Source organism: Cavia porcellus, unplaced genomic scaffold (assembly GCF_034190915.1).
Source record: "Cavia porcellus strain 051 isolate PalLab524CR breed Dunkin Hartley unplaced genomic scaffold, mCavPor4.1 scaffold_25, whole genome shotgun sequence".
Taxonomy (NCBI): domain Eukaryota; kingdom Metazoa; phylum Chordata; class Mammalia; order Rodentia; family Caviidae; genus Cavia; species Cavia porcellus.
Window position 1 is genome coordinate 44,888,664 of NW_026947508.1, and position 15,818 is coordinate 44,904,481.

The following is a 15,818-nucleotide window of genomic DNA, read 5'->3' on the forward strand; positions in this document are numbered from 1 at the left end:
CGATGTATTTAGGTGTAATTTTTTTTGCTTAGGTTTGCTTTGATATGTGGGATCTCATGTGGTTCTGTAAAATTTTTAGAATTTTTAAATACTTCTTTGAAAAACATCACTGAAGTTCTGATAAAAGATTGGACTGAATCTATTTGTAAATTTGGGTACCAAAGGCATTTTAACAATATTAACTCTTGCAATTTATGAACATGAAATATTTTACAATTGTTCTTAAATTTTTTCAACATTTTACAGATTTAATACACTGATTTTCACCTTTATTAAATTTACTCCTATTTTATATTTATGTATATAGTTATATAATATACACACATACATATATATATATCACATATAAGTGTTCTAAATGGATTTTCATTTCTGTTTTGGATAGTACATTGTTAGTATATAGAAATGCTATTGATTTTTTTGGGTTGATGTTGTATCTTGCAACTGTACTGAAGTTATCTATTTTAACAGTTTTCTTTTTTGGAGGGAGTGGTAGGATTTTTCTATGTACAAGATTGCATCTTCAGCAAACACAGGCAGTTCTACTCCTTATTTAGACACATGCTATTTCTTTCTTTTGCTTAATTGCTCTGTTAGGACTTTCAGTACTATTTTTTCTTTTTTCAGTACTGGAGACTAAATTCAGGGTCCCTGCCCTAAGTTACTGGGTTGCTAAGTTGCCCAGGGTGGGTTCAAACTTGTGATCTTCCTACCTCAGTTTTGCAGAATGCTAGGATTACAGATGTGAGCCACCATGCCCAGCTTTTAGTACTCGTTTGAAAAGAGAGGAGTAATCATTCTTGTCTTGCTTCTAATCATAAATGAAAACAGTATGTATGATGTTAGCAGCTGGGTATAGCACATATTTGTAACCTCAACAGTGTGGGGGCCTAAGGAAGGAAGATTGTAAATTTGAGCCCAGCCTGGGCAACTTAGCAATTTAACAAAACCTTGTCTCAAAATTTTAAAAAAATTTTAAAAAGGACGGGGGATGTAGCTCAGTGTTAGAGCCCCAGTATTACCTCCTGGCCAAAAAATGTATGGTGTTAGCTACATGCTTACGATAGTAGGCCTTTATTTTGTTGAGGTAATTTCCTTCTATATGTAATTTGTTGAGAGCTTTATGAAAGGATATTGAATTTTGTCAAATGTTTATGTATCTATTGAAATGATCTTTTTTTAAATTTAATTTTGGTTAATGAGGTATATACTAATTACAGATTTGAGTATAAGAAACCATCCTTACATCCTAGGGGAAAATTCCATTCAATCTTAGTGAATGATTCTCTCATAGTGCCATCAAATCTGGTATACAACTATTTTGTTGGGAATTTTTACATCTATGTTTATCAGAGACACTGGTCTACATAATTTTCTTTTTATTGTAGTACTCTTGTCTTAGTAACAGGATAATGCTCACTTTGCAAAATAAGTTTGGAAGTATTCTGTCTTCTTTGATGTTTTGGAAGAGTTTAAGAAGCCTTGGTATTCTTTAAATGTTTTGTATAATTCAGCAAAGAAATCCTAGGAGCCTGGGGTGTTGTTTATTTGTTTGTTTGCTTTTTATTTTTAAAGGGGAGACTTTTTATTACACATTCTATGTCCTTACTCTTTATTGATCTGTTCAGATTTTCAGTTTCTTCTTGATTCAGTCTTGGAAGACTGCATATTTCTAGAAACTTACCCACTTCTAGGCTACTCAGTTTGTTCAGTGAATGCTCCTCCCACCTTCATCCACAGGAAATATGTTCAAAGACCTCTAGTGAATGGCCCAAATCTCAACTAGTAACAAATCCTACATATCGTATGACATTTCTCTATATATCCACACACAAATAATGCCCTTTTCATCTTAAGTAAGCACTTATTATGTACTTAACTTTCATAGTTTGGATAGAACAGAAAAATCCACATGATTTTTCCTTTTTTCCTAAATCATCCTTTTTCCTTCTGTGGTCAAGACATTTATCCTTTCCCATAAGGAAAATATGTTGATTTGTCATAAGTACAGTATAAATTCAGGTTTTCTTAATGATTTTCTGCCTAGATGATCTGTCCATTGCTGCAAGTGGGGTACTGAAGTCCCTATTACTATTTCCCACTTCAATTTTCTTAGTATTTGTCCTACATATTTAGGTACACACATATTTAATGTTATATCCTTTTAAAATCATAGCAATAACTTTTTGTAGCACATACTAAGAGCTCTATAAGTACTTTTTAAATGAAAAAATGGTAACGTCTGTACTCTTTAATTTTTCATTAATTTTTCAAAACTAATATAACCAAAGTCAGAATTTGACCAAGAACAGAAATAAGATCCTGGCTTTTAATATCCTGTAGGTTCATACATCACACAGGGTCATAACATATACATAAACATGTTCAATCTTATCTATCCATTTGGCTTGTTTCTTCCTTGTGTGTGTATTGCTATCATTGTTTTTTTTTTTTTTTTTTTTTTTTTGCATTATGCTGTTATTGCTAGTTTACTGATCACCCTTAACTCTGAGCACCCTGGTATAGGCATAGTGTATTCATCTTTGTTATCCAACATCAAGCAGTATATGTCTCATAGAAGGTACCCCACCCAATGCATTTAAGGATCTCCCAGATAGTCTGTTAAATGTACTCTACATCAGAAGCAGAAAAAATAAAAAAAAATTCCCTTGTCAATGTGACAGTTCTAAGTAAAGATCACTTTAAGCATTAGTCTGAATTATGTCTATTGAAACATGAAACTAACAGAACATGAAGGAGCACATTAACAATAACCTTGTATGGAAGGTTCCTGCCTTCAAGAATTTACTGAGACTTTATACACGCCACATTAACTTTATAGACTCATTGCTGTGGCAGAATAAAAATAAAAAAGAATAGGAAGTGAGCAGGTTATTGAGGACATAAGCCTTCTGTCCAACAAGAAGCTAGCAAATGGGCTCACCTCTTCTGACGGCTCCCGGGTCTGCGCAGGTAAAGACCGTCTTCCCACAGTAAGTTGATGGCAGGGATGAGAGAGCCCTGACTCAGCAAGACACATCTGCAGGAAGTAGAATCCAGCATTTGTAATCAAAATGTGTTCATATTTCATAAAAGAATTTTATATTTTTGAATATTTTCATTTTTCTATTAGTTTTGGAACTAAAATAGAAAGCTTAAGTTTTTACACTTGAGGTAATATTATTACCAAGGCTGTCATTAGGCAACAGACTGGAGCTTCAGAAAACTGTAACAGTGAACCATAAGGCAAACCATATATCCCCAAAATGTATTTCTATTTTTTGATTAGTAGAATAATAGCTCAATTTCATAACTCTTAGGGAGTAAGAGTACTGGAGGAGTATATGTTAAAGGCATTTAGTTTGTTTCTGATTTTAACACATAGTAACAAAGCCCTTCAGACTTTAATCTATATTGATACATAATTTCATATATTATAAAAGCTTATAAATTTACAATACCTGTATAGAATCTAGCATAGTACTTAATTTCCAGTCCTTAGTATTAGTGTTATCTAAAACATTATAAAAGAACCACCTCACTTAGCCAAACAATTGAGGCAGCATTTATTTACTTCTACTGAGGTTTATAGTAGGTTAGAAAGTAACAATTTAGAAGTTTAAATTAAATATGGGTAAACATAAGCAAATATGATTTCATTTTAGGTTTTATGAATACCAACTGATTTCAAGCAAAGGGTCTAATAATTCTTGAAAGATACATTTTAAAGATATATGTTCCAACAGTTATTAATTTATTGTTCCTGAAAGATACATGTTCCAACAGTTATTAATTTATTCCTGTCTATATACATGCATCAATTTAACAGGCAACAGTTTCAAAAGTAAGGAAGTATTCATGATAAAAACCTGACTATAACTTCAAACCCAAAAGATAATGAATACACAGTAAAACATAGTGTTTTTTTAAACAGCAAAAGTGCACCAGTACTATGAAAATGGATCTCATACAGCCTTTCCCCACATTACTTATATCTCCTAGTTAAACTTTGTTGTGGTACATAACTTATAAACTATTAATCTTTAGGAACAAAAAATATCCAATAAAGTCCTCCTGCACAAAGAACAATGATCTAAATTTGAGTGAATATCGTAAGTTTAAATCTTTTTTTTAAAGAGCAGAATGTATTTATTGAGAGAAAGAAAGCTTCTGTCTGAGAGACAGAAAGACGGACGGACGGACAGACGGATAGACGCAGTCCTTAGTCCCTAGTGGGTTGCCTTAAATCTTAAATATATGGAAATTAACATTAGACCAGGTTACATAACAAATAATACAAATAGTATTTGTAACTCAAAGGTGGAGGACAAAAATCCCATCAGTAGATTTACATTGTATGAGTCCATTTAGTTCTCTTCCAAATTTATCACTAAGAAAACTGTTTGAGAATCCCTAGAGTTGAATGGGAAGGGAAAAAAATCTCTGAGATTAAAATATGTGCTTCTAAAATACATGATAATCAAATATGAGTAGCATATTAAGAATGGAAAAAATTGAAATTATGAGACAGATACAGAATCTAAAGAGTCTATAAGACATTTACATACCAAAAATATATAAATGTAGGTTTTACCCAAAATAATCTATCTGAAAAGAAGAAACTGTTTTATATTTATTTACACAAGTTCTTGTACTACAGCATGCTTCCTTAAATATTTTATTTTGAACTACAATACACTTTCTGGGAAAGAAACAACCCTGAAATAACCCCAGTCAACCATGTTTCAGATGCTTACAGAGCTTATCTGGAGGAATTCATTAATAAAGGAAGACATTTATTATAAACTCCCATGATTATTCCTAGAAGTATGACCTCACATTTGCTAGTATTGAAAGTCCTTTTAAACAAGACGTTAAATAAAAGGTACTTAAAAAAATATGATAATACACTTGTAAGACAAATGAAAACAAATAAGTGAAAAAACATGCTTGATCTAATGATACATAAAAGAGACAGTATCAGATTAATACTTTCTTCATGAGGTAGGAATAAGCTTAAGCTAAACATGGCAATAAACAAAGCAATAAGAAAATTCCTAGTATGCAGTAGACATCCAGCAAATATTATTTTTAGTACATTTGTGACATGTAACAATCACGTTCTTTTGGGTAATGGTTGATGTATGTGACATTTCTTAATTCTTTTTACGTCCCTTCCTCTCCTCCTGCGCTCCCTGCTTTACTTGTTTCCCGTCCTGTTTCCAAAAGATGTTATCTCCATTTCCATTATTTATCATTTGTTTTGCTCTTAATTTATTTATACTTCATGTTTCTCATTTTCAACAAATACTGTTTTAAAAATAATTCCACGAATGAGTACTTGTGGTTGGGATAAAATGTGCAAAAAGAGCATGATATAATCATTTAAAGTGGTGCTAAGTCTCCAACAACTTAATGTCTTCACATGCTACAACATGTGACTAGTGGTAATGATGCTTACATATAAAAATGCACGTAAAATTCAAGCACAATTACTGCATGAAAAGGAATGGTAGGCCAAAGTGGCATTTTATATCTAAATTAATAAATTAATACTATCAAATTGTGTTAAAATCTTCAGTGTCAGTACTTACTGTAAAAATGTGAGTTTTATTTAAGAATGTCCCTATTGAATCAGTAGAAACTATTTTTAATTAAACCTTGACTCAATCTTTTAATATTTATGTGACAAATGGAAAGGAAAATAAAATAAAGAATTCCTGTTACATACCAAAATATGATAGCTGTGTTGAAGAATAAGCAATTGTTTGCATTGTATGCTAAATCAACTCCCCTTTTTCCCCCCCTGGAATATCATTACTACTTAAATGACTGGCAGAAAAATTATGGTTATTTCAAATGGTGGGGTTTTTTTTCTTTGTACTGGGGATCGAACTTGTGACCTTGTGCTTGCCAGGCAGGTTCTTGTGCCACTGAGTTAAACCCCTAGTCCCCAAATTAAGGCTATCTGTATTTGGTATATTATTTCCTCCAAAATAAATGAAATGAGCCTACTACTATATAAAATATGTCTGACAATATCCACTGTCGATGACCAAAATTTGAATTTTAAAATAAAATTTAAAACTTTGGAAACAACAAGCCATTATGAGCTTGATAGCTTCTCAACACTTAAAAGATTTTAATGAGATCAGTGGTGATATTAACAGATACTATTTTTGATAACATATAATGAAGTGTATTAACATTTAGAAAACTTGTCTCAGAGTATCAATATCCTCCAAATGAACAATGAATGCACAATATCATAAAATGATGCATAAAGGATGTATTTAAAGTGGAGGCAGGCCAATGCATTTTACTATAACAAAGTTTTAAAAATGTTTATCGATAAGACTTTAGATTCTACCTTGAAAGTAACTTTAGGAAAGTATTAATTGTTAAATTCTAGTTTATTAGTAAAGAATGGCCAAAATTATATGGAAAGACTATTTCAATTACAGATCTGTGTAAGGTCAAATTTTCTTCATCTATTTCAATTAGGGCAGTGTATTATAAAATAAATACAGCAGGAAAAAGATAGGAAAATTCATTTGTCTTCATTAAGCTAGATATTAAGAAGATGTGCAAACAAATATGAAAAAAGGGTGTCATTTACTTCACTAAATTTTTAGGAAACAATTATTTTCATTATACATCTATTTACATTAACTGCAAGTGATTTATCACTAGTTATTTCTGTTCAGTCATTCGAAAAATACATTATTATTATTTTAAGCTTGGCCCTCAAGGTGTTTATAAGGCCTTTTTAAAATATCAGCTTCCAGGCTAGGGGTTTAGCTTAGCAGCATAAGCGCCTGCCCTGAGAAACATGAGGTCATGAGTTCGATCACTGTTATCAAATAAATAAATACTAGTTTCCTCTAAAATATGCATTAGTTCTCCAAAATATTTTCATTCTACAGTCAACCTTTAGTCTTCTTTTAAATGCATATCTATTGTGTGTCTATCTTCCTACTTATTAATAATTCAGACTTAAGACATTTTATTGTGGAATTTGGAAAGCCTGATTGATATGGGCTTGAGGTCAGTAATTAGGAACCTTCCTTTTGCAAAATATGAGGGTGACTCCATGAAGGGCTTCTTAGAAGCTTTTCAGCTCTTATGGGATACAATCTTAATACATTACTGAAAAGACTGAGTTCAGCCATCTCTAGGCACCTTGCCTTGCATGTGGCACACCTAATAATGCAAATGAACAAGCATGACACTTTAGTTTTACTACTTGTGCATATTTTTTAATAAATCAATTTGTAAAATGTGATCTTCTTATGTTTTAAAGAAAACAATAATAGAAGAAAGGTTTTTTAAAAGTTGTATCTCAAGCATGTCATTGTTCTAACAAGACACAAGCACAATGAGTTCTATCCAGGCTCGGAAGTGCTACTAGGCACTAGCACAAAACACAATCATTGTAATGCTCTGAGAAGATGAAGATAAATATAAACAGCACTGAATATTGCTTTAATAAAGTGTAAATAACATAAAGTACATATATTTTGGATTGTACAATTTTGTTTCAACATATGTATATAAATATTTAGTATTTTTAAAAACACCTGATTTTTAAGTGTTATGATTAAGCTTAATGTGTGTTTAAATTACATGAATTGCTTTACATGAATTACTGTACTTAATTCTGATAGTAAGCCTGCTGAGTATTATTATAATATCCATTTAAAAGATGAAGTTATGATAGATAACTATACTGCTAATCTCCATGAGTTCATCAAAAAGAACAGTTTGTGCTTTCATTGTTTGACTGATTTTTTCATGTCTAAATCTTATAATCTAAATAATTACTTTGAAGATAACAATATCCCAAATAATAACATGTTAATTTCCTATTAGTTTGTTTTGAAATCCTGCATCATAGTTTTCATGTTGTTGTTTTGTTTAAAAAAAAAAGAAAAGTGAAGTTCAAGTCAGTTGTAGTGGCACACACCTATAATCCCAGCATGCAGGAGGCTGAGGAAGGAGAATCTTGAGTTTGAAGCTATATTGAACTAGTAGCAGTATCATGTCTCAAAATATCAAACCAAACAAAACAATAAAAGACGAGATCATGGGCCAGAGATTTAGCTCAGTGGCATAAGCACCTGCCTGGCAAGCGTGAGGTCATCAGTTCGATGCTTGCTACCAAAAAAAAGATGAGGTCACTAATAATAACACAGATGAAGAATCTTGCCCACGGTCACAGAGGTTCTGAGTGGTGAGCCAAAATTAATATCAGGTAGTTTTATTCCCTAGCCAATAAAATCTACACAATTAAACAACTATTAAGACCCTCCTATACCTCGTCTTCTGGTCTGATAAACAATAATTATGTCCTTTGGTTTAATAAAAACACTACTCCTATCAGTCATCATTTGTCAGGTATTATACAGTATGTACTTAACATGTATCAACCGTACATGAGAACTCTGCAAATTAAAGATTATGACCACATAGACTGCAAAACAGGTTCAGAGATAAACAGGCTTATCTAAAATTAATCAGTAGGAACAATCCAGTTTTAACTTTAAAAATCATAGATTTTTTTTTTCTACTGCATCACCTTTCCAACACATAGTCTTTTATGAATAAGAGGTTCTGAGGATGACAGATGTCAGGATCACTCCTGTAGATTTTAGATGCTCACTGTTCAACTGGATAGAATCCTGAAGTAATTTTAAACTAAACTGATTCATTAGGCTAGAACTTCATTTATTGGTAATCAGAGTATAAATCAAAAAAGCTTATTTATTTTTATTCACGATTTTTGAAAAAAATCACTTATATGCAAGAAAAGTCACTGAGCTTTAATTTGTGGCAGGTTGAAGCAAGCTTATTAAGAATGCTAGTTACCAAGTACACACTCACTTGTCTGAACTAGCCCACTGCCACATTCTTGTAGCAGGGTTAAATAGCAGTTTAGTCACCTCATAAGAAAGCACACTGTTAAAAGGAAATGACTAATAATATCTGGAACCAATCAAGTATTAAAAGAGATATGTAAGTCAAGATCAATTATCTACAAAACTTTTGTGTTAATAGCTGAGAAAACTGTTCACTGCCTGGCCTTGCTGTGTCACAGTCTTTAACTGATTTGGCAAGTTGATAAGGTTTAATGAAATAAATACCAACAGTAACAAATTTTGAGGTTTTTGTTTCTTTTGTCTCCTTTGCACCTAAATGCAAGCAATAAAGTAGAATGGGAGGAAACAAGGATGACTGCTATACCTGATGCCTTCATTTTAGATTTTTAAGATACTAGTTAATTGGTAGGTATTTAAAATTCATCAATTGCTAGTAATCCATCCAAGAGGCCACGGATTTTGAAGCCTTAGATGAATCACAGAAAGTTATACTTTCCCTGCCAACCATCGTCTGCCCCATTCCAACTTAGAAATGAGAATTTCCAGGGAAAATGAACAGCAAGGTCATGGTTAAACTTCCAGTATTAGTAGTCCCACAATCCATGGAAGATTTGAAATGAGAGGAATGCTTCTCCTCATACAAAGAACTAATGTAGTCCTACTGTTTACCATGAGAGAAAAATACAGTATGAAGAGATAGTGTTGTTTCACATTTATTTAGTGATGTACAAAAACATGTTTTCTTGACTCCTAAGCTAGGTTTTTCCAAATAATTTTAAAGATCTTATAGTTAGCTGAAAAAATACAAATTATCTTGATTTAATTATCTCAAATTTTCTTTAAATGATTTTAGAAATGTAAATGAAAATTATTTAAAATGTCTTTGATGCATGTGAGTGCACATGTATCTGTGCACGTGCTGTCAGGGACTGAAACTCAGGGTCTTTGCACTGAGCTACATCTCCACCCCTTTTAAATTTTTAAAATTTTGATGCATTAATTTAAGTTGCTAAGTTTCCCAGAGTGGGTTCAAACTTATGATCCTCCTGCCTCATCCCACCAGAGAACTGTGGTTACAGGAATATGCCGTCGTGCCAGTGGTAGGGTTTCTTTTAATCTGACAGCATTCAGGAGAATCATATGATGCTACCTTTTCCCCCTTGACATTATAATTGCCCATGTCTATGCTTCCCCATATTGGTCCAACATTATCTTGGATTTTCTATACCAAGAAGAGATTTTTCTATACAGAAAGTTTTTTTGTTGTTTTAAATTTTCTATTGCATTTCAGTTCCCCAAATTGGGTTAAACCTTAGGGAGATAGAGTTGCTTCCTGTAATTAGTGAAATTTTTAGGCAGAAATTTTTATTGATCCTAGTGAGTACAATAGAAGTTCTGAAGACTACTAAATTACACCAAAGAATTATAGCCATATTAGACAAGCCTAACACTACACAGAAGCAGATTCTCTCACATACATATTCACACAGAATGTTCAGGGTTGCTTAGCAGAAAGTACTCACTAGCCAAGAAGGTGGGCAAGCTGTTATTTGCAAAGCAACTTTAAATCAAATAAGTCATTTTGTTGAATCAGGAGTTTTGTTTTAAAGTCAACTCTTTTGCACACATATCAATATTAAAAACTGTGAATTAAAATGGCTTGTTCCTTATTTCCTGTATTAACTGCTTTATATAATTGCTTTTGAGCACCCTCTGGTGGAGGGCAGAAGAGGAACATGAATGCATTGCTTCTAATCAGTGAACCGGATAAAGGGAAAAAATGTACGCATGTAGATTTCTTTTGATTTCTCATTTCTTTTCTTCCCCTTATTATTGAATAATTGAGATCATTCAAGAATAAGTCATATTAAGCATATAGTTAGACAGAGGCTATCATTCAGTGATTTAAGAACTATTTTTGAATTCTTTTTATACATATGTCAGGCACTTGGATACAGGTAAACTGGGCTTAAGGCCTATCTTTGATATTTCCCAGGAAAGTTACATGACTTACTGCGACCTCAGCTTCCTCAACTGAGAAGTGGGACTAATATCTTTGTTAATAGCATTAAAAACATAAGTGGAAAAGTACTTATTAGCATAGTAGATTAAATTTTAACTTAAAAAATAAGATTCATTCTACACTTGATCTCTAGTTCCTTTACAGAAGGAAGGATTACTATATATAGGTGTTTTCAGTTGAAAAGCCTGTTTCTGTCTTAGTGTCTAACCCTATATGACAGTGTCAGTATAATTTAAGTAATTTATACAAGCTTATGTTAATTAACTTTAATTAGTATGCATCTGAAACATATACAAAGCAACCAAATATGCTAATCTTTTCCATACTCAAGATATTAAAAATATGCTGGCCAATATTTAGCAAAATAATTCCTAAGTGAAAAACATTTAAATTATTTAAAACTTTATTTCTTCCTATATCACTTTCTTGCAAGTGCTGTCTAGTTGATAGTATGTTTAGATATACTGTAGCTCTGAGTGCTTCTAAGTGTTTATCTCTGATAGCACTCACTATCTGCTTATGACTTGGATTTTCAAAGGGTATGTTACAAAGTGACAGCCAAAGGCAGAATCAGCTACAGGTTTCCCACTGAATTTCTGTAAAATGAACTTAACCAACGTTGAGGGTCAGAACAACAGGTTAGTAGGGGCAAAAGAAAGGCATGTTCCAGTTAAAACTACTGAAAATATTAAGAAAAAGTACATCTACCAAACATATAAATCACCTTTTCTTTTCCTGTTGCCACAATTAAAACAAAGAGAATATTGTCCTTCTGTATTTGTAAGCTGCATTGTGACCTTTCGTGGCACTCTTCTAATAGTGTAGCCTGTAATGTGATTCTATGTGTGTAAAACACTGGTAAACATACGAGAAGGACACTAGGCACAGAACATAGGACCTGGATTAAAAACCTAAATCTTCTTATTTATTGTGTACCTCAGATCAATTTTATTTTCTCACTTTTATCACCTGTAAAATTTTTTTAAAATGGATTCTCCTTTTCTCCTCCTAAGGGGAAGATAGAATCCTAGATGAGAGCTAAGTAGACAGGGGTTATGTCACAGGCAGATGTTTTATGCAGGTGGGCCAACGCACTGGACCTGACTGAAGAGATCAAACAGAGATCAACACTCGGTTATCATATATTTGTGGGCCATATGCCTGTATGACATTTCTGCTACTGGAGAAGGGGTCGTCCCAAAACAGACAGCAATTATGCTTCAATGAATGCAATGGATCAGCAAATTTACTGTTTGAGGCTGGGGAAAGCTTTAGAGTAGCCTGCTGAATATGGAGAAATTTTATCCTAAAATACTTCATCATGTTTCTCAAATTATTTTTACTTTCACCAAGGAAGTTCATGGAAAAACATGTATCACTGTAAGGCAATCTCTTTGTTAAGTGGATATGCTTCCTTGGGTATGAAAAAAAGGGTGACTGCGAACTTAGACTCCCAAGCCATGCTGCCAGGGTTTGAAATCCTAACTGTGATTGCTAATAGCTACATGACTTTGGGCAACTTTGCTATTTTCTGAGTCTCAGTGTCTGCTTCTGTAAAATTTTGAAAGTAACAAAATTGTTGTGAGGGTATCAATCGGTCTGTCTACATATCATAGTTGATAATGTGGATTTTGCTGTGGGAAATAAACTGCTCTTGCTTTGTGTGTAAAAAACTACTATTTACTCACTTAACTGTTACTGAGCTACCACTATGGGATAGTTTTTGCTTTGATGAAACCAATGGTCTGCTAGGCTATAAGTTTACAAATAAAGTGCTCTGTTTTATTCTGCTACATTTAATCCTTATTATGACTTCTTAGTGAGAATGAACTTGGCAGAGTCTACCACAGTGCTATTTCACAGACAAAAATGAGACTCAGAGCCACTCATGATCACAGTTAATAAAAAGCAGAGTGGAGTCAGAACTAACAAAAGTTGATTCCTACCTTTCTTTAAATATCATTTTTACTTGAAATGTGAACCAATCTGGTTGGCTTGTTAATTTTTTGGGTGCAGGAACATGGCAATCTTAAGTCTTTAGATGTCACTAAATTACCCAAAATATAGAATTATTCTTTAAGGCATAAAAAGACAACGAAGGAAATAGAGTAACTTACCCTGCAAAATTTTAACAGTTTTTTTTCTTTTTTTTTCAGTTAACTTTAACGGCTAGGAAATTTGTAACAAAATATAACTTTATATTTCTCAGGTCAGATATAGTTGTTACATCATTTGAATTGTTTTGTTGAGTGAATTATATTTTAAAAACATTACTGTGAAAGAAAATGACAATAGATTGTGCTTGAGGAAGACATTACAAAAGATGTATCAAATGTTCCCTGATTCTTCGTCTATTCAAGTACAGCCGTGTTCATATGATGATTTGTAAGTCACACATTTGACTCATATGTTATCTTGTTTCATGTGGGGGCAGTCCAATACAATGAACACTTGCAAAGTAACTGAAAACCAAACTTTTAACTAATTTTTAAAATTATTAAAAGTATCCTTTCCCAAAAGGGATTAAAATATTCTATATATCACTGGAAATTTCACACACAATAGTTTAACAAAGCAAGAAGTATGAAAAAGTTTTGTTACTAAAATTGAAAGCAAATACCAAAAGAAACCATGTATTAAAATAAAAACAATAATTTTTTTCCCAATAGTTTGTATTCCATGATAATTGTTATTGTTGTTGTTATTTAATTAGGTTCTTTGGAACCAGCTATTGAAAGGTATTCACCAGTTAATGTTAAATGGGTGAAAAATCTATCTTGGATGCAGTGAGTTCGGGTTGTAAAAGCAGCAGTGCTTATTTTATCTCTCCACAAAGTGTTGCTGAGATAATTACTGCTGACAGCTTTATTCAAGGTTCATTTCACTTTTTCTGCTATTTTTCCCTGGTTAGAAGTTCAACAGAGCCCATGGGAAGCCACACCCCTCACACCTGTTAGGCTTCTTCATGTTACTGAGGGCCAGTATGGACATGTCACTTCAAATTAGTATTGTACCAAGGCGCTAACTGTGACAATTACTTATCACAGGTTTAAGTTAAAAAAAAAAAAAAAAGGAAAAAAAAGTTTCTACTTCAACCACAAAAACAGTGTCACCAAATGTAATTTAAACCTATAAAAGTAGGTTTCATAAAAACAGAATCTACAGAAGAGGTTCCCAGGGTTCAGCTTTGTGCAGTTTCTGAATTATGCAAGAATGCTGCACAACTGAACATTTCCTTTAAAACAAAACAAAACAAAATGTAAGCATGGCAGACACAGCAACTACACTTTACCAGCCAGCAGTGGATTTCAGGTTTTCTTCATTGTGCTTTAATGTTTGATTCCTTTTGTGTCAAGTAACTAATTCAATAATGAAATTTCCAGCCAAAACAAAGCAGCTACTTATAAATTTACCAAAGGAAAGAAAGTTTTATTTTGGACAGGAAGAAAGCATTCTTCCATTTGTTTTTAAATCACATGCAAGCAAGGAAATTATCATTAGACTGAATAGATATTAACCCAAAAGAAAAAGGAAAAACCTCAAACTGTTAAATGGGTTTCAGGCTAGTTAGCTATTATAATGCTCTCTGTTTCAAGCACAAAATAACCTCAGAATTATGCCACCTCTGAAAAGACCTGGGATGGCTGGAGATGGTTAATATGGACTGCTGTGAGGCTAATTGTGGATCTTCAGTTAATTACTTTCTGCTGATAGGGGATTTAAAAATAAATAAAATGGTCTTTTACTCCATTTTTATTTCAATCTGGACTTTATAAAATCAATATAGAAAATATTGACTATAAGTAAGTGTTCAGGATTTTATAAAGAAAATATAGATGGCTAAACTCTGAGCATTGTTTACTACTGTTAGATGAGGAACCAAAAGCCATAGGTTACACACTCACATCAACAGATCTGCATTTTCCACAATGATTATGATTTGATTAACAAATGTCTAGAGTCTATTACCTGGTCAGAGTTAACAGGAATTTCAGTTGTCATTTCTTTCTTCTCCTGTTTCCTCCGCTCCTCCCACTGTGTTTCTCTGAGATATATCTCTATCTCTATCTCTATCTCTATCTATCCATATCTGTCTACCTATCAAACATACATACACAGGCTGAAAACGCAAGGCATCACTAATGAAGACTGGCTTTGTAATAACCCCTAAAACTATTAAATACTCATCAAAACAAAAGGAGAAAATAACAATATGAAGCTGGAAATTCAACAGAAAGATTTGCAGAAAGTCACGCCAATTGGTAAGCAAAATTAACTCTATAGTAATCTTGGTAGGCAACATAATTTCATTATCTTAACAGTTTGGGAAAGTTAAAAATCATCCTACACACAAAAGGCACATTGGAGATATAGGATTTTTTCTCAAGATATTTTCTTAACACTTATAAAGACACACTAATAAAACTTTATAAAATCAATATAGAAAATATTGACTATAAGTAAGTGTCCAGGATTTTATGAGAAAGAGCCTTTGCCTTATTTTACAACCATAAGATATTCACACAACAAATCAAAACCAAACATCAGTTACAAAGATGCTTTTATCTCAACTGATTCCTTATATTAAGTTTATCAAAGAAATTCTAGTAGAGGAAAAACAACTATATTAGAGAGCTATTATATTCATTAATGGTTACTTTCAGCTCATCAAAACTACAGAACCTTCATATATGCAAGGATGCATCTCAAGCCTGCTTTGTATGCAGAAAGAGTACTAATCAACCATTTGGCAAATGTCTAGTCAATAGTGGGATGCCATTTACCTCACAACACTGGAACTCTGGATAGCAAACACAGAGGCACTGGATATTTTTCCAGCAGCATCTAATTCCTTGGCAATATTTGAGTAGTTATGCTAACAACTTTGGTCTCAAGCATATGGCCAATCCTGCAGG

At 32.7% G+C, this 15,818-nt stretch overlaps 1 protein-coding gene across 4 annotated transcripts in view; it reads right to left on the minus strand.

Moving 5' to 3' along the window:
• Positions 1-15,818, minus strand: part of Faf1 (Fas associated factor 1) — a 459,740-nt gene that overhangs the window by 149,311 nt on the left and 294,611 nt on the right. For all 4 annotated transcript variants that reach the window (XM_063236491.1, XM_063236490.1, XM_063236492.1 and 1 more), the window contains one exon: positions 2,945-3,040. In XM_063236491.1, coding sequence (XP_063092561.1) covers positions 2,945-3,040 — 96 coding nt within the window. The remainder of the gene's footprint in view (positions 1-2,944; positions 3,041-15,818) is intronic.